Source organism: Cupressus sempervirens, chromosome 7 (assembly GCF_028749045.1).
Source record: "Cupressus sempervirens isolate cs-2001-9-10 chromosome 7, ASM2874904v1, whole genome shotgun sequence".
Lineage (NCBI taxonomy): Eukaryota > Viridiplantae > Streptophyta > Pinopsida > Cupressales > Cupressaceae > Cupressus > Cupressus sempervirens.
The window spans coordinates 242,694,526-242,713,689 of NC_143124.1; the positions used below are offsets into that span (position 1 = coordinate 242,694,526).

Sequence of the window (19,164 nt, forward strand, 5' to 3'; positions counted from 1 at the left end):
ACATTACCTTATGAAGACAGTATCTATTGAGTTCACTCGAGCATTGAAGGATTTTGTGACAGAAGTTAGTGTTAACTGAGCTCTCAAGGTTAGTGAAGGAAAGTTAGTTTTTACTGAGTTCACTCAATCACCAAAGGATTTTGCAAGGTTCGCTCTGTTAACGAAGCTTCTGATGGTTAACATAGGAAATCATTTTTGGAATAGTGTTTACCGAGCAAGGTCGCCCAATGAAGGAATTTCTTAATTTTTGAATTAAAGCTTAATTATTTTAAGTATTAATTCTGGCTAACTATGGTAATGATTTTTGGTGATTATAACTTGTGAATGAGTTAACTTGATAATCTGAATGGTATATATGAAAGGTCAAATTGAGAATTCTAAATGTGAATGTGAAAGTAAATGAATGAATGAATGAGCATGCAAGTGGATTGATTAAATGTGAAGTGAACTTTGATGGATGGTTAGATATACTTGAGGAGCAGCAACAATATGTTTGATCAAGAAGGATCTAGTGGAGCAAAATAGAGATTTGTAATCAACAATTTCAGTTGCATCTCATTCAGATCATTTCATTGTTACTTTCTAATCATTTTAGTAGTGATTCCTAAATCATCTTAATAGAGTTGGTTTAATAGCCATTTTCTAAATCCTCTAACAAGGTGATAGTTCTATTGAATTTTCCTAAAGACCTATAATAAGGCCACTTCTAATAGGGTGATTAAATCCTCTAACAAGGTCACACCTAATAGTGTGTCTTGTAACCTTTAACAAGGTTGGCTCCTAATAGGGCTTACTTCAAAAGAGTGAAAATTACTATCTAATTACATTGGTGGTTTTTCTCATATTGGGTTTCCATGTTAAATCTGATGTCTTATGTGTTCATGCTATTTCTTTTATGGTTGCAAGTTATTTCCATGCATGCTTAAGATTTGTTCAAGTTAACATACACTTCAATTACCAAGTTACAACATTTTATGTATGTTTACAGAAGGATAGCAATAAATAGATTTATCAGACATCTAAGGGATTTGTGGATTTGTTTTTGCAGCAACTAATTCACCCCTCTCTCAGTTACTCCATCTATATTTACAAATATGTTAATAACTATATGCAAGAGATGAAAGAATAATTATATCAGATTATAAAAAAATGAGACATCAGAATCAACTCCTAGACCTAAAGACAAGAATGTGATAGGAATGAAGTGGGTATTTAAAAATAAGATGAATGAACAAGGAGAAGTTGTGAGAAGCAAGGCTAGATTTGCTTCCAAAGACTACTCACAACAATAAGGCATAGATTATGAGGAAACATATGCACTTGTGGCAAGATTGAAAGTAGTAAGGATGTCCTTTCCTTATGTAAAAAGCAACAATTTCAAGTTTTATCAGATGGATGTCGAGTTAACTTTATTGAATGGACAAGTTGATGAACAAGTCTACATTGAGAAACCTGATGGATTACATCTAACAAAAGATAAAGATTTTGTATGGAAATTGAAGAAAGCATTATATGGTCTAAAGCAAGCACCTACAACCTAATATGCAAGGTTGGACAGGTATTTGTTTAAACTTGGATTTATTAAAGGTACAATAGATGGTAATATGTAATTAAGTAAAATTGATGATCGTTTGTTTATCATTGTAATATTTGTGGATGGAGGAATTGATAAAGAAAGTGATAAGTTTGTTGAAGAGATAAAAAAATGAATTTGAAATGAGCATGATAGGAGAAATATTTTTTCCCTAGGATTGCAGATTGGATAGAGCAAAGATGGGATATTTATTTCACAAGCCAAGTATTTGAAAGACTTGTTGAAAAGGTTTGGTCTAGAAAGTTACAAACTTGTTGGTACACCCATGATAACTAGCCATGTCATCCAACAAAGATGAGACACCTATTGTTGAGAAGAAAAATATAGATCTTGATTGGAGGATTTCAATATTTGACTCACACTAGACTAGATATAGAAAATGTAGTTGGGATTGTAGCAAGATTCAAAGTTGATTCAAAAGTATCATTTTGTAGCAGTAAAAGTGATATTCAAATATTTGAAGGGTATGAGTATGGAATTTGTTGTGATAGATCAAGTGATTTTACCTTGTATGCATATACTAATGAAAATTGGGCAGGCAATATGGATGGCAAAAAGAGTGTTAGTGGTGGAGTATTCTTTCTTGGAGGAAGACTAGTTTCTTGGTTGAGCAAGAAGTAAGATTTCATTTCACAGAGTAAAGCTAAGGCTATGTATGTTATAGTAACGAATAATTGTAATCAAGTTATATGAATGAAGAAAATGTTGAAGAAAATTGGGATTGATTTTTTAGAACCTGTTATCATTTACTATGATAACACAAGTATAGTGAGTATGTCTAAGAATCTTGTATTGCATTCTACGACTAAATATATTTCAATTAAGTATCATGTATTGACAGTAAAGGCAACAAACAAGGAAACCAGATTACACTATGTTAGTACTAAAGATTAGATTACAGATATCATTACAAAGCCTTTGCCTAAAGTTATTTTTGAGTGCCTAAGAGCTATGCTAGGGGTTATGCCCCTACCTAGTTTAGGGTAGATGATGCAATAAGTGCATCAGTCTATTGGTATAGAGCACTATTGTTTGTCTAGATTGAATGATAATGCTTCCTGCATGGGAGAGTATATGAGACATGTTGAGTCATTAAGGGATAAAGGTGGTTGCTATATGGTATTTGAATAGTGTTCTTGGACACCTGAGCTAATTAAAGAGGTTGAAGAAGTCTATTATAACAATTGGTAATTAGCAATTGATATTTAATACTTGTATTGATACCTTTGACATTGATGTCAATGGGAGAGAGATTGAGTACATAAAAAACATAAATATGAAGGAGAGAGATTAAGAGAAGCGTCTATTGAGATGTCAATGGGGGAGAGTTATCTCTTTAGGGAGATTTAAAAAGATTCATGCAAGTGTGCAGAAGGATATGATCATGCATAGAAGGAAATGTGAGTGATAGACAGAAATGTGAGTGCACAGACATAAATGATAGTGTGCAGAAGGATATCTCTGTGGGGGAGATATATAGCCAAAACTATTGTAAGTTATTAATTGAGAACAACTATTGCCAATCCTAAAGAAGATGAGTAGCAATAGAGTATAGTAGCAATAGAGTTTAGTTTGGTATTCTTTGAACTTAGATATTTTTCATCTATATTTCCATCAATGCCAAAGGGGGAGATTGTTACCATGAATGCTGATTAAACTACATTTGGAGAGTATCCTAAGCATTGGAGAGTATTGATATGTTGCATTCTTGACAGTATTTTTCATTGATGTCAACATAGCACTAATTCTATAAAGACTAGAAGAATAGTAGTTAGTAATCTTAAGATGCACAAAAGATGAGGAAGAGTTAGATGATGTGCAGTGGTGGACATTTTCCTTAGGTTGTCCTAATGACATGGTGAAGATGCCTCAGTCTGAATCAAAGTTGATCATAGAAATAAAGCATTTGTTTAGTAGTTTTTTATGTTTTCATTATATCTTTTAGCAAAGATATAATAAGGTGATGCACAGTTAGCCAGTGATAGAAGATGGTGAGGTGATGATGTTAGCAAGTGCCCAAGACCTAGAGTCACATGAGTGAAGTTTTGTATAGATTGTGAGCCAACAGTAATATTGTAAATGTGATTTAATTAATTATGTTATTTTAATTAATTGAGAAAGCCTTAAGGCTGACTCCAGGACTTATTATAAAGATTTGCTATAAAGGAAAGTTGTTTTCCTTGTTTGTGAGGTAACTTGGATTAGAGGACCAAGTGGGATGTGAGATATTAGTGCACAAAGGAAGAAGTAGCAGAATGCTTACTGAGTGCATGTAAGTGATCCAAGGGATCATTAGATGCGTAGTATGAGATCTAGTTAGAAGATATTCATAAAGTAATAGACATCTAGTTGATAGGATAGAGATAGAGGAAGGAGGTACATTTTATATCTATTGTTCTACAAGGAATAATAGAGAGATCAATTGGATAGTAGGTTCATTAGTCTTAACCTTGAAGTCGTTTGGTCAATGGGTCCAGTTGTCTTCCACAACTCCTAATAGGGTTGGAATATCCTAATAGGGATTCAAAGTCTCCTAATAGAGACTCGTATATATTAAATTTTGTAATAGAATCCTAATAGTGTCTGTCCTTTAACAAGGAATATTTATATTAGTACATCATCTTGTGGGTACCATCCTCATCGGGGCTTTCCCTCTGATCAAGGGTTTTCCTAGTTAACATATATAGTGTTAATTGTGTATGAGTATCTTGTTGTGGGTTCAGTTTATATTGTTCACATTGTTAAAGTTTATTAAGGATGATGATTGTAATGGTAGTTGGATAACTTATTCAACACCTGACCTAGTTATATCAGTGGACTATATATTGTAACAATGGTTTGAGGACTTGACTGATAACTTGATGAATTGAAGCACGTTCCACTAATAAAAATATCATAGATTTTGTGAATAGGAAGTATTCTAGGTACTATAAAGGTTTTTGGTGGTTGCAAAGTAGGATGGTGGTGCTTTGTTGGAGATTAAGGCAGGCCTAGTACGACTTTCCAATTTATGCTTTACCTATTTTGACAAGGTAGAGGCAAGATTCTGAAACACATGGTGAATTGGGAGCTATTACAATTTGAAAAATTTATAGTTTCAGGCATGTCATGACTTTCCTAAGACTAACGAAGGCAACTAGGTTTCTTCTAGGACAAAAATTTCACATAGTTGATTTAGAAAAGTGGCTTACTAAGGCTTGTGTCTTAAAGTACTAGTCAGTATTTGTATTGTTTCTCACGAAAAAAAAGAACCTAGCCATAAGTTGTATATGTCCCAGAAGGTCCAAATGAGTATCCTAAAATGCCTTCATATTTTTTTGATGAGGTCCATACAATGAACAATTCCCTAGAAACCCCTTTAGGAGGGCTACTATGAATTAGTCTTGATTTTCAAGAAACCACTATTGAACTATAATAAAGGTCTGAGATTAGTGATTTGTTTGATATACTCTATTGCTCTGCATCACACACACAACCCTACTGATCCACCCTAGGAAGCTGATAGTACAAACAAATCCCACTCCAGAAAAATATTCAAGTTCTTAATGAAACATAAAAAATTTCTAGCATACAATGTTGGACATGTACAAAACTATGTGTAGATGTTACAGATTATGCAATGGTAAGATTTATTTATAATTTCTTGATATTTTTATAGTAATGTCCTGCTCATTTGATTGTGATTACTGCTATATACAACTCACATTGTTTGAATTGTTTTGTCTTATATTAGACAGTAACTCTTGCTTCTATATCATACATCAAACTGAACAAATATTTTCTTTGGACCTGTCCAATGAGTAAGAATTCAAGTATCCAAACGCCATGGCTTCACCGATTGATTACTGATTCAACATGGACATAAAAGACATAATACTGTTTGATTAAGCAATCAACCACTAAGATGATTATCTCAACATGAACTTAATATAAAAATTGAATGTAATGAATACTAATTATTATGGTATGATTATGGCATGCATATTGGAAAACGGAACTGAACAGCGAATAAAATATTGAAAACTGAAATATGATTGTAAAATATTAACCCAAATGATAATGATAATAATATTAAACAATAATTTGAAATATTTGACTGGAGGAATTTAATTGCGTTCATTGCAATAGGACTTTTATTAACGCTTTTGATAACATAAGAACCTGAAGCAGATGACAAGAACACAAAACAAAACGAACATAAAACGTTCCCTGATATGACTAACCAAACTGGATGACAAAGAACACACTAAAATCCCTAAGACAACATTATTAGATGTAGAACAAACACTATCGTCCCATAATATCAAAATGTACAGCTCTACTTCGCAGGCTTATGGCCGCTCCCCTTTTTTGCATTTATTTTGCTTGTCGTCGCCTCCTTATGCACCTGGCAAACAGGCAGTCGAGAATTAGCGCTCTTAAACTATTTTGTTAAATGAGGCTTGAATTGAATGAGCTCCAAATGGCCAGTCAAGAATTAGCGCTCTTTAATTATTCTGGTAAATGATTGATAAGTAAGAGATAATTTCTACAGCAAATCAAATTGTGATATTGTTATCAGGATGTAACTGTGTGATTTTCCAGTCAGACTCATTGACCCATGTTTCATGAGTAGTGATTCAACATGAATCCATCTCTCATGAGAATAAATGGAACACTTAGCACTCATTGGATCTAGGTGATGCTCACAAGGGTGAAGCACCGGGACTTCCTGGGAGGTCACCCATCCCAGTACTACTCCAGAACGCGCTTAACTACGGAGTTTCCTACATGGTTAAACCCAAAGCTTGCAACCCCATTTGCAAAACCTTCACCAGATATTGTGCCTTATGAACCATTCATTAGAAAGCCCCCTAAGCTCATCAATTGATAACTGGGAAATGATGTTTGAATTAAACTTAGCTTTTATTTACCTGTGTTGGAAAAGGTGTCTCTATAAGCAGAGCGTGGTCTATGCAGTTTTTTGCCTCTCGCGCATATCTACCTTCGTGATCTACCCATCCGTCCGAAAGATTTACGCAAGTTACGTTGTGGAGTTGAATCTTATCTTTAACAGTATCAAGATACGGTTTCACTTCATTCACACAAGCGAAACGCCAACCCACTTTGCCTATTTCTTTCAAGTCATTCCGAAGATGCAATATTTTGAAGTCGGGCGCTTTCGTGCGAACAAGCAGCACTTTCATTTCATGTTGGGAACCGCCGGTCGCTCCGAGATCCCAAGATCCGTTAGAAAGGAATAATTTACCTTGACCCTGCATCTGTCGCTTGACGAAATTGAGATTGGCTTCCATTTCTTTCATAGTAGCCAAACGCCAACCGAACGCTATTTTTGTTTCCAAATCCATTATCGCCACTTCGTTTGCCATAGAGACTACTATATTTGTTTACCCTTCACGCAAAACAAAATGTTGAGATGCTGATCTAACAATGGAAACAATGAGTTATATCTAAGAGCTCTATTGGAGATTATTTATAGTTAGAACATTAAGCTGAAATTTTGCTTAGAACAAGAGCTACGGACATTATATTTGTTTACCCTTCACGCAAAACAAAATGTTGAGATGCTGATCTAACAATGGAAACAATGAGTTATATCTAAGAGCTCTATTGGAGATTATTTATAGTTAGAACATTAAGCTGAAACTTTGCTTAGAACAAGAGCTACGGACATTATATTTGTTTACCCTTCACGCAAAACAAAATGTTGAGATGCTGATCTAACAATGGAAACAATGAGTTATATCTAAGAGCTCTATTGGAGATTATTTATAGTTAGAACATTAAGCTGAAACTTTGCTTAGAACAAGAGCTACGGACATTATATTTGTTTACCCTTCACGCAAAACAAAATGTTGAGATGCTGATCTAACAATGGAAACAATGAGTTATATCTAAGAGCTCTATTGGAGATTATTTATAATTAGAACATTAAGCTGAAACTTTGCTTAGAACAAGAACTACGGACATTATATTTGTTTACCTTTCACCCAAAACAAAATCTGGCGCTTCTGAAACTCCAACTGCGAGCATACATTTGCTATTGTTTTGAGGCATATTTAAAGACATAATTTGTGCTGCCACGAGGAAATGAAGCGACAATCCCGACGGATGGACAAAGCCTCCCCTCGATAAGATACCATTTTTTGTTTGTTGCTTAGAAGTCTCCTTCATACGCCACATCTGACGTCCAGCCTATATTGACGCAGTCATTGTTTATTGTTTTGAAGCAAATTTAGAAGCATGAACTTAGTTGCCTACCTGCTGCTAGTACAACACGTCATGTGGATCCTTTAATTCAGAGAACGATGTATTTTCTCACGTCGACAAAAGGTTTAGATTTATTATGTTAACAATGATTGAATAGCAATCATTTTGCCACTTTCGTCGCCTTATGGGCTGGCATGCTTTTCCACAGAAACCATGCCTACGATTTTGTTCGAGGCAAATTTATGATCATTTATAGACAACACCAAGTCAAACTTACTGTCAAGCAAATTTATTCGTTACCGATTAATTTGAGGTAAATGCATGGACATGAACTTGAATGCTAAACTAAAACGTAAATTTTACCAAGCGGCACTCAGTTTATTTTTCAAAACTCCCTTTCTGTCTTGGTAATATTTACATTTTAGTATAAGATTTAGCCAATTGCCGTGAAGTTGCACACCGCAGAAAGGCCAGTTTAATTCCGTTGACAAAGATTAAATACCATTCTTTTTTCCCCTTCTTGTCACGGTAGAGATTGATGTATTTGTTTGCCGTTCACGTAACGCAGAACACATGCCTTTCCAACTGCGAATGGGCCTTCGCTATTGCTTCCCCATAATTCATAATGGGACACGCTAATCTCTAGATAAAATGTACTAAAGATAAAAGGAGTTAAAAAAATTTTTTAAAAATCTAGATTCACTTGTGATTTTTGTTTCAAATTTTTTTGTTAGTTTTGACTACAAACTATGCAGATCATGAAAATCAAATGTTGAAATTTTCGAAAAAATCTATGATATTTTTGATGTTTTGAAAATTGGTCAACTGTTTGTAGAGAGGATAGCCATTTGCAAACAACATCAGATCAATTCTATTTTGAGACAATTTTATTAGAAATTCGTTGGTTTTATTTCAAAATATGTAAAATTGGCAAAGCAGAAGGGAAGCGTCTACCTGGCCCAAATGAACATTAATTTATTATTTAATATTAAATTATAATTGCAAAACAACAGTGTTAGTAAGATAAATGCCATCCTATGACAGTGGTAGAAAGTGACCATGACCTTTTCATCATGTTTACCTTTCGAAAATTCGATTGTTGACAATCAATTTCTATAAAATAAAATTTCAAAAACTAGTTTGCACATCTAATAACTGATCATCATGACAATATTAATTAAATATTACATTGTTATTAAAAAACAATGCAAAGACAAAAAATTACAAAAAAAATACGAATTTGAGATGAAAAAACCACTATATGTATTACAAAGTTAGTTCAATTGTTTCGGCTAGTGATGCATGAAAAGACAATTATTTTCCACTTTATTTTGAATTTCAAATTCACTGCCCACAAATTAAATGACTAAATTGATATAAGTAGGGTAGACTACACATGTTTTTCATTGTTTGAGCATTGTTTGATTCCCTACAACATGCAAATTCCCTATTACAATGCATATTATGAACTCTAGGTTGGTATCATTTATTTGTAGATTTTTCATTTATGTATGCCTACTATATTTTCTTCTTCTCTTTTAAGTATTTTATTTCTATTTCATCCCATTTTTGTTCCCATATGTTCGTGTCTAGGGTTAAGGATTTTCATTATAAATTTATTGCTTCTTGTATGTTCCTCTCTATTGTTAACAGTTTTATTACAAATTTCTCTATTGTGGTATATTGCATTACTAATTTAGGTGTTGTTTCATTGTATTTTGTATTAATTTTCAGTTCATATTTTAATGTTACAAAAAAAGAAGTTTTTATTGTTTCTATTACTCTTTAACTTTTTTCATTATTATTTTGGTATTTATTATTTCTAATCATTTTTTTTTAAATTACCTTGTTATAGTTATCATATATAAACATGTTTATTGTATGTATTAGTTAGATGCATGGAAGCTTCATGGTCTCATATTTCAAAATGTTGACTTACTTTTCTCACATCTTCAATAAATAAATGCACTAGTCATTGTCTGTAATACTTTCATGTCATCAAATTAGGGTGTTTTTTAGTGGTGAATATTCATAATTTTGCAAATTTTAGAAATTTTTTGCTAGTAATTTGGCTAATAATTTAAGATTTAATGCAACCTAAATCGCCACATTTTTATTAAATTTAGTTCTAAAATATTTAAAATCACTCAATAATTTATTTTATTAAAAAATTTAAACTCAAAGATTTGCCACAATACCGATGCATGATTATATTTGATTCACCTAAATATTATATATTATAAAAAAAAATTAAAATTAATTCACCACTAACTATCATACTTATTAGTTACTTTAGGGATATATTACCAATATTTAGTTTTCACTGTTCATTTAAAATATAATGTAATCATCCTCATAATTTCTATGAGATAAAACATGTTCAATTTTGATTTGTAATATTCCATGAAGATTAGTGAACTTCCTATTATTATTGAGATTTTTCAATATTTTCTAGTCAAAAGCTATGATTGCAAAATAATCGCTAATGTAAATAATATTTAAAATAAAAAAATTGAGAGATTCACCGATAAAAATAATTTGATTTTTCAAAATAATGAAAGATTCACCAATACTTTATATCTTTTTCTCGAGGGGGTTTTCTTAAACTTTACCTTGCTTCAAATTATTAATTTTTGAATGTGGACCCACTCACTAGGTTAAAAAGTATGTGAAGTGGTTATTCTACTAAAATCAAGTTGGCCATGCATTATGAAAAATTCTGTCTAATTATAACTCATAAAGGAAACATGCAAACCTTTCCTTACCTGATACCTAATAAACTTAACATGTTTGTAATTCACTAACATCCATCTAACCACTTAATTACTACACATGGTGAGCCATCTTTCCATCATTTTCTCAAAGCATCGTGTCCCACAACTGCTTCTTGTGGACTTTATTTCTTTACATGAGGAGGGTTTCGATACACCACTCTCATTTTCTAAGTTTACATTGACTATGTACATTCTAAATTTTTCATTAAAATATTTGACACATTGGTTATACTCATTCCCTCATCTTGCATTGACTATATGAATTCATAGCTACAATTTGACACTCTTTGTACTTAGTTAGCAAGCATACAATTATTGATACATTATAAAGTTGTCATTGACATGTTTGTCAAGCTAATTCAAACTATTTTCTTTGACTGTATTATTTATATCCATTGTTAGGTTCACATTGATCATATGTGTATTTCTTATATTAATCTATTGGTGCTATTGCATGAAGTGCCAAATAAATAGGGTACAATATCTATAATATGATTAGATATGCCACTTTAATCATAAAATTAGTTTATTGTGTTTATCGTCTAGTTTAACCATGAAATGTTATTGTATTCATTAAAATATTTGTCACTCTAATTGTACTCATCTACAAAGGTTGCATTAAAAATATTCATTCTTTAGTTGACATTGACAATATGTATTTGTCTTTCTTTTATATAATGAAATTATTGCATGAAGGAAAATTTTAGTGAATGTGCTCTACTAGAGTTTTCTATGTTATATGACTCTTCTACTAAGTCTATCTCTATGTCTTGCATCTGCTAGATCGTATTTATTATGAGATTATAAAGGGATTTATAATGGCTTTGACCAACTTCAGTTGAGTAGTTCGTGTTGGTGTTGGTGTTGCAGTTTCTATCGTAGATGCTCATGGAACATCCAAAAAAATTCCCTCACAAGTTTATTCTAAATGTGTTTTATGAGGGAAGCCCACCAATGATATTGTTCTTATTATTTAGAAGTTTGAAAGTGTATCTTCTTGGCTTGAGTGGTATACCTTAATAGGATATTTTGTGGGTACAAATCCACCTAAAATCATGCTGAAAGATTGGCTTACCAAATTATGGGCTCCTCGTAGAGTTCGTCTTGATGGTATTGAAAGCCTTATGAAAAGTCATTTTTATTTTATTTTGAAATCCCTACTTAGGCCAAGATAGTGTTCTCCATGAACCTTGGAAAATTAGGTCTTCCCTTCTAGTTTCCAAACATTGGTCTCAACAGATTACAATCTTAGACAAAAAAATGAAAAGGGTCCTAGTTTGGGTTAAGTTTTTGGGTCTTCCCTTACCATGTTGACCATTGCACAAACCCTTAGTAAGGTGGTGTACATGGAACATGGCCAATTTTATAACGCCCAAAAGGGTTTGTATTGAGGTTGACTTGTCATGCAACTTAAAGAAATGGGCAAGATTTAAGTGGCCTCTCATACCTTCACCCAAAATGTGCTTTACCTAAATTTTATGACCATGAAAAATTCAAAAGATTTACCTCAAAGAATCAAGAAAGATATTTTGGTTGCTCTTGCCATGGATCCCATGAATCTAGTGGATCCTCTTCTTAAGCCACATAGTTCAAAACCTAGCTTGTAGGGGATGGAGACATCTACAAGTGTTCCTCAGCCCACTTGGATCTACACTCTATAGACAACTCCCATGATAGCGTTTTTATCTTTATGATTGTCTCACAACCCAAAGGGAAATGATGACATGTCAAATGATAATATAAATGAGAAAATAATCATTTATGAAGACGATTCTCCTGTTGGAAATTATTGAAATGATCATAAGAACAATTGTTGGAATAATATATGGAACTGGTAAAGAATGTCCTCAATCATTGTTTTTTCATTGATGTCAAACTTACTACTTGCACGGATGACAATCGCTTTAGTGATCCAAATACTATCAATTAGTTGATTGTCAAGGTGGAGGCAATCAATAAGATGTAACTAGAACACCTAAAGAAAGGTTGAAGTTATGATGTTGTAATGAAGTACAAGGATTAGTCAAGCCATTAATGAAATAGTGTATTGGATGACATACTAAAAGATACCAAGAATGAGCACACTGAAACATATCAAAGATCTAAGGTTTTAGCTAAGTCTTTTGTAAAGCTCAAACTAAGTTTATTAGAGACAAAGTGTCGAGTAAGCTAGTAAGAGCCGAGAAAATTCCTAGTTAAGTGTCGAGCAAGTTCAAGTGCCGAGCAAGTTCAAGTGTCGAGTAGAACCAAGTGTCGAGAAAAACCAAGTGCCGAGCTTAACCAAGTGTCAAGTAGAACTAGGTGCCAAGCACCAGTAACTCAATGATGTTGAGTAACACAGAGGTGCCGAACACCAGTAACTCAATAATGCCAAGTTGCTACATTATTTAGGAAATTGAAGATTCGCGAGATCTAAGTCGAAAAAGTTGTTATCTAGAAATCTATAAATTAAAAGGAAGATAAGAATGATGAGCTGGTGGCACAGAACACCATGTAGAACATTTTCAAGATACAGTTGGCGAAGAAAACAAGATATGGGGTAGATACATTGTATCCTACCTAATTCATTTTGAAACCCTAAAATTAGAGAGGGAGAATTGAGCGGCAAAGGCAAATCAGACTTGTATATAAGAAGACATAAGTTAATGGAAAAGAGAGTGAAAAATAGAGTTGAATAGAGGGGATAGTGAGCGAGAGAGTCGTGGTCAAGCATAAAAGCATGAAATGCTGAAGAATGAGCTAAGAAGAAGATAACACAGAAACTCTGTTTGGATAGATGACCACAAGGATAATTGCATTGGTAGAATGAGTAGGAAGACTCAAGGAGACGAAGCTTGAGAGGGAGACAAGCAGTCAGAGCTGAAGTGATTGAAGCCAAGCATAAGGATTGAACTGAAAGAGTGATCTAGAATCTACAGAGTATGTTGTAAGTTATGTCAGATCAAAAGACCATTATTGTTACTTTCTAGCAATTGTAACAGTAAGATAAATCCTATGGACTTAGGTTGGTTTAACGGCCATTAGATAAATCCTTTAACAGGGTGACATTCCAAGTGAATGTTCTAAAGACCTTTAACTAGGTCCATTCCTAACAGTTTGGTGAAATCCTCTAACAAGGTCACATTTAATAGTGTGTTGTAAGCCTTTAACAGGGCAGGCTTTTAACAGGGCACCACTTCAGAAGAGTGAGAATCAAGTAGCATGTTATTGGTGGTTTTTCCCAAATTGGGTTTCCACGTAAATCATTGTGTCATGTGTTGATCTTGAATGTTTTATCTTTGCATGTTGATTTACAGTAATTTGCTTATATGAATGATTTAAATATGAACAGATGAGAAGGCATGGATTCATTAGAAAGGTATTAATAGGGCATTTTGGACATTGAATAACTTATTCACCCCCCCCCCCCCCCTCTCAGTTATTCTAAAGAATTCTAACATCTCCTTCCATCTTCAAAACCATTTGAGCCTTCTTGTTGAACAACTCCTCCTCTTTTAGGGACGGGGATGAGATCCAAGAACTTTTCTAATGAATTTTCTCTCTTCGAATGTGCAAGGTCTCACGACTTTGTCCATAAAATATTTTATTTGAGATACTAGATGCAAGCTTTGTATCCTATATAATATTTGTCTCCAAGAAGTTAAAATATTTTTTTATTTTCTTGATGTTTCTTGTTGTGTTATTTTTTCATATGTCACTATTTTTTCTTTATAGTGTGAAGCTAGTTGAAGTGATCTTGTTACTTATCTATTTTCTTATTTAATTTATTCTATTATTTGGCATTTTCTAACCCCATGAAGAAATTTGTTTCAGATTTTAGTTCCCTTCAACTATCAATCTTTTACATAGTTGATGTTTATGCTCCTGATGATGTTGAAAGATCAAACCTGTGGTAGTGGATAGTAGATCAGTTACCACTAGGGGTCATTTCTAGGGACTTCAATTTGCTAGAGTTGGAATCTAACAAGGATGGAAATTTTCTCATTCAACAGATAGTTGGGGAAAGAGAGGGGGTATTATATGTGTAATAAATTGGGTCTATTTGATCCCACTACAAACTGTCACCATTTTGGTGGGGTTTGGCATACTTGGTCCAATTTAAAATGTATACCTGAGAGCACTTATTAATGGCTTGATTGTGCCATGATTTTTGCACAGTCCTTTTTCTTTTCTTCTTAAGATAAAAAAAATGCCCCTCATTCCCTTGGTTCATGTGACTCTAGTAGACCACTATTACATCCTCTTTACTATTATAAGAAAATAGTTTTAAGTGGCATCCATATATGGTACAATGTTTCCTCAACATATCACTATTTGTCATGAACCTACTACAACTCACATATTGTGTGTTTGGAATTTGAAGCCCATGCCCATAAACCACATTGGCTGGATTCATGCTGAAATGATATCATCACTTTTACTATAAGGTTTCTTTGCATTTATGAAAGAAAAATATTTTTTTATTTTAGACACTCTTATGATGTAACTACTAAAGATATGTGTTCTACTTACGAGGCCTTAGACATGAATCTATTTGGCATGAGCCTACAACTTTGACTTGCCAATCTTCATTAGAAGAAGATGGCTACAAATAATTAATCCACTAGGGTAGCCCAAATCAAGGCTCAATTGGACTGGCTTGAAGTAGGAGATGAATTTTTAAAGGAATTTTTCCAATGCGTTTGATCTCATCATTATTCTATAGAAATCAAAACAATTAACGAAGTCCAAGAGGTTATCACAAAGCTTCCTGTTGTTCTTAAATATTGTTTCCATCATTATGAGAAGGTGTTAATAGTGGTTGGAAATTCAACATCAAGGAACAAAGCTTTAAAGGATTACATTGTTTTTACTCTAAACCATCAAATAGATCACCACTATGCTTCTTATGAGAAAAATACCATACTCAATAACGTCATGGAATCCATTTTTCCCATTATAGATGACAAGGCTCCTACGTCTGATGGATTGCAATGTGAATTCTACAAACCCCTTTGGGATTATATTGACCCTCACTTTTGTATTGTTTATCATCAACATTTTTAGTCTAAATCTGTAGGCAATCTTATCAATAAAGGGAATATAGAATTCATACCTAAAGTCTCCAATTGTGAAGACATTTATAACTAGAGACCATAATCTCTCCTACAAGATTATTGCTAATTTTTTGGCTCTCCAAATATATCACATCCTATCATTAATTTTCCATCTTGAGAAAATTAGATTCATCAAGTCTATATACATTCTAGACATTATTAAATTATAGTTTGGGTAGGCATGGAGTGGGCTAGACAATATGAGAAGAAAGTAATCTACATTTAAATTAGCTTTCTAAAGAACTACAACCATGTTGAATGGCCTTTCATTCTCACCATGCTTCAAGCCCTTGGTTTTGGCCATCATATTTTTCAGCATATCAAAATATTTTTTGTTCATGCTTCTTCTTGCATCCCCATTCATGCAAGAAAATTACAAGCATATGGTCCCTTAAGATCCATTCACCAAGGTTTCCCTTTAGGTCCTTCTCTCTATGTTCTTTTTGGTGAAGGATATGGATATTTACTCTCTAATGCTATCCCTTCTAGTCTAGAAATAGGAATACCTTCCGGAGTCACCTACCTAACTTCTCAATGGATGTTTTGCTAATAATTATTTTCCAACTGTTGTCAAAGTTCAAGAAAATGTCTCCAATTCTCTTCAATGGCTTCCTTTCTATCCTACTCATCTTTAAGCATTTTTCCAATCATTTCCAAGTAGAAATATTTGTTCACTTCCAAATACTGGTCAAGCATAGTTATTGTGAAGTTGTAGTGGTAACTGATTTCCCTGTGTTGGTTGAGTTTCTTGTTTGGGTGAGTCCTATGGTTTCTAAGTTCCTATGGTTTCCAAATTACTTCATATGTGGATTGATATTATTCTTTTTATGATTCTTGGATCCTTCTTTGACTGAGTTTTTTTGTGATTGGTTCCTAGTATGAACCAGCTTATTTATCTAATTTGGGCCATCAATTTAATGTAGGGATCATACATTGGGGTTTGGACAGACCATTTTAAGGTATATCTTCTCTTATGTAAAGATCTAGAATCTTTTGTAAGCTATTTTTGAAAGTATCAGTAGAGATGTCTAGGCTTAGGCCAAGTAAGTGCTTAGAAAGTTTTGAAAGGAGATGTGATTCTATAGTTAGAATTTGTACAAATTGTGGGCACTAAAATTGTAATCATGTTGTTTTGGCTATAATCTAGAAGTCCTTATAACTTGGTATGTTTTTTGATAATTTGATGAATCAATAAAGATATTGTTGTTTCTTCTCTCGTTGGTATTTTTATTTTTTATTTTCTTTTGCTATGTTTACTCTATGAGGTGATTAGATTATTAGGTGTGTCTTTGGCCCTGATTCTCCTGATTCATCATAGAGTCAGGTGGTATCAAATCAAAAGGTTCATCCTTGAGGAGATTGGATCATGTAGAACCCTAATTGATTTTAGTTGTATGGTGGCAAATCTATAGATTTGACGTAAAACTTGTAGAGGGTTATGATCTTGTAGGAACATGTTTTCAAAATAGTTCAAGGTAGAGGAAATGTTTATAGTGCCATATTGGACATGCTGAGAGAGATTGCTCAACTAAATCAGATGTAGAGATAGTACAACAAAGAGGAGAACATCTTGATGATGAATCAATGGAAATAAATACTAACCCCGAACCTAAGGAAGAATGAGTTTGCGAAAGACTGTTGAGAGTATTATCTAGGGAATATTCAAAGCCTAGTGCAAAAGTTATTCCTAATGATGTAAATTTGGATACCAATGTGTTTGTGGATTCGATCTATAATATGGAGAAGTTGTTTAAATTTGAAAGAACTCCTAATAATAAGAAAGTGAACATTGTAGTCACTAGATTGAAAGGTCATGCCTCTCTATGGTTGAAAAATTTGCAAACTAATAGACAAAGAAGAGGAAAAGAAAATAATAGAACTTGGTTGAAAATGATGAACAAGGTGAAGATTGTAATACCCCAAAATTGGCTCATTTCCATGACAACCAATTCTAGTCTATTTTAATCAACCCTAAAGTCCTATTTCACTAGGAAATTCTTATTCTAATTTTCACTACTTGACTTAATTGTCAAATGTAGAAAACCCTATTTTGCATTAATCATACTATTTATTTAATTCCTAAAGTATTGACTTGAATTAGCTACCTTAAACTTGTTGATTAAATTTAATTTAATTTAAAGTATTTATAAGACTAATGTGCTAAGGAATTGAACCTATTGAATTTAATATTGCTCATTTTAATTAATTGATTCTGATTATTCAATTAAAGGAAATATGCATTTATGAGGTCATATCTCATTTTATTAAATTAAATAAATTTCCTAAATCTGCTCTTCAGTTCAAAAATAGAAGTTCCAAGTTATCTGTCTCTCAAATTAGAATTGACTTAATTCATTTATTCTCACACTCAAGTGAATTTTAGTAAACTGCTTATTACACTCATGATCAAAGTGAATTAACTCTCTTTTCTCTAGGAATTTTCCATCTTGACTAAATCTTAGCTTCAATCCTGACGGTTGATCTGAGTTGATCTCAATCATTGATTAATTTTTAGAATTATATTTAAGTGACTCTCAATCCCTCATTACAGAGGTGAGAATGGGAATTGTATTGAATTTCTATCAAAGTCATTACTCATTCAAGTTCTAGCTTTCACAGTTGTCTTAGCATTTGATATCATTTTAGATTAAATATTCATCCATTTAGTTTAATTTCCTTTACTTCTTATTAGAATAAACTAAATATCATCTAGATTAATTGCATAAGCATATACTTGCATAAAAATTCTTCATTCTAGAAAGGTTTAGTTGCATGTGCCTTAGTCTGAGAGCATATAGGCATAATCCTTCTAGTTAGAAGGCAACAAGTCACACTATTTGATCTCTTGGATAAATGACTCCATGTTTATTCTAGGATGACTCCACAGGCAAGGACCATGTTGAAGTGTTTGTGAGGTTCAAAGGCCCACAATCCACACACACATTTCTGGTGCCCATCATTGGGCTAAGAAAAACAAATTTTTTGGCCTTGTTTATCTTATTTTTTGATATTTTCATGATTTTGTCATACCTACACATACAGACTTCTAGATTTTTGCATGGAAAATCTCATTTTCATGTGAATATTTGAGGATTTTGCTTTCTTCTTTGCACTTCCTTGTGCAAAAGAGAGCCCCATTGCATGGTTTCTTGCATGAAACCTCATTTTCTCATGTGGGTCTGTGTAAGAGTTCACCTGAATCTGCGTAAAAGTTCACCCAAGATCTTGTAACATCATATTTAAAATGTATATTTTCAATCTTGTTTATCATTTCATTTCACTAATGCATTGTCTCTAAAGAATCTTTATTTCAGTTTTCTAATTTTCTTGCAGTATAATTGTTGTCTATAGGACATTTTGATGAAGATTCCTTTTACACAAACTTTCCAAACATGAACTGACTGTGTGTTTGTAGGACATTATCGAACTTTGTAACATAGTTGAACTTCATAAAACAATGTGTCTTTTTCTTGCTTTCCAAACATAGTCT

General features: G+C 33.0%; 1 protein-coding gene across 1 annotated transcript; it reads right to left on the reverse strand.

The window, feature by feature from the left end:
- Positions 1–5,638: 5,638 nt before the first annotated feature.
- On the reverse strand, positions 5,639–7,694 carry LOC149546398 (uncharacterized). The gene is made up of 3 exons (XM_089794575.1): positions 7,578–7,694; positions 6,508–6,986; positions 5,639–5,981 (listed from the first exon to the last, which is right to left on the reverse strand). The coding sequence occupies exons 2-3, from the start codon at positions 6,961–6,963 to the stop codon at positions 5,913–5,915; spliced, it is 525 nt and encodes a 174-aa protein (XP_089650701.1). The 5' UTR covers positions 6,964–6,986; positions 7,578–7,694; the 3' UTR covers positions 5,639–5,912.
- Between the last annotated feature and the right edge of the window lie 11,470 nt (positions 7,695–19,164).

Excerpts from the sequence above, each read along its gene's own strand:
- LOC149546398 (XM_089794575.1), bottom strand. The coding sequence starts at position 6,963 with ATGGCAAACGAAGTGGCGATAATGGATTTGGAAACAAAAATAGCGTTC. Across the intron at positions 5,982-6,507 it reads AGACACCTTTTCCAACACAG|GTGCATAAGGAGGCGACGAC; the intron begins GTAAATAAAAGC and ends CCTGTTTGCCAG.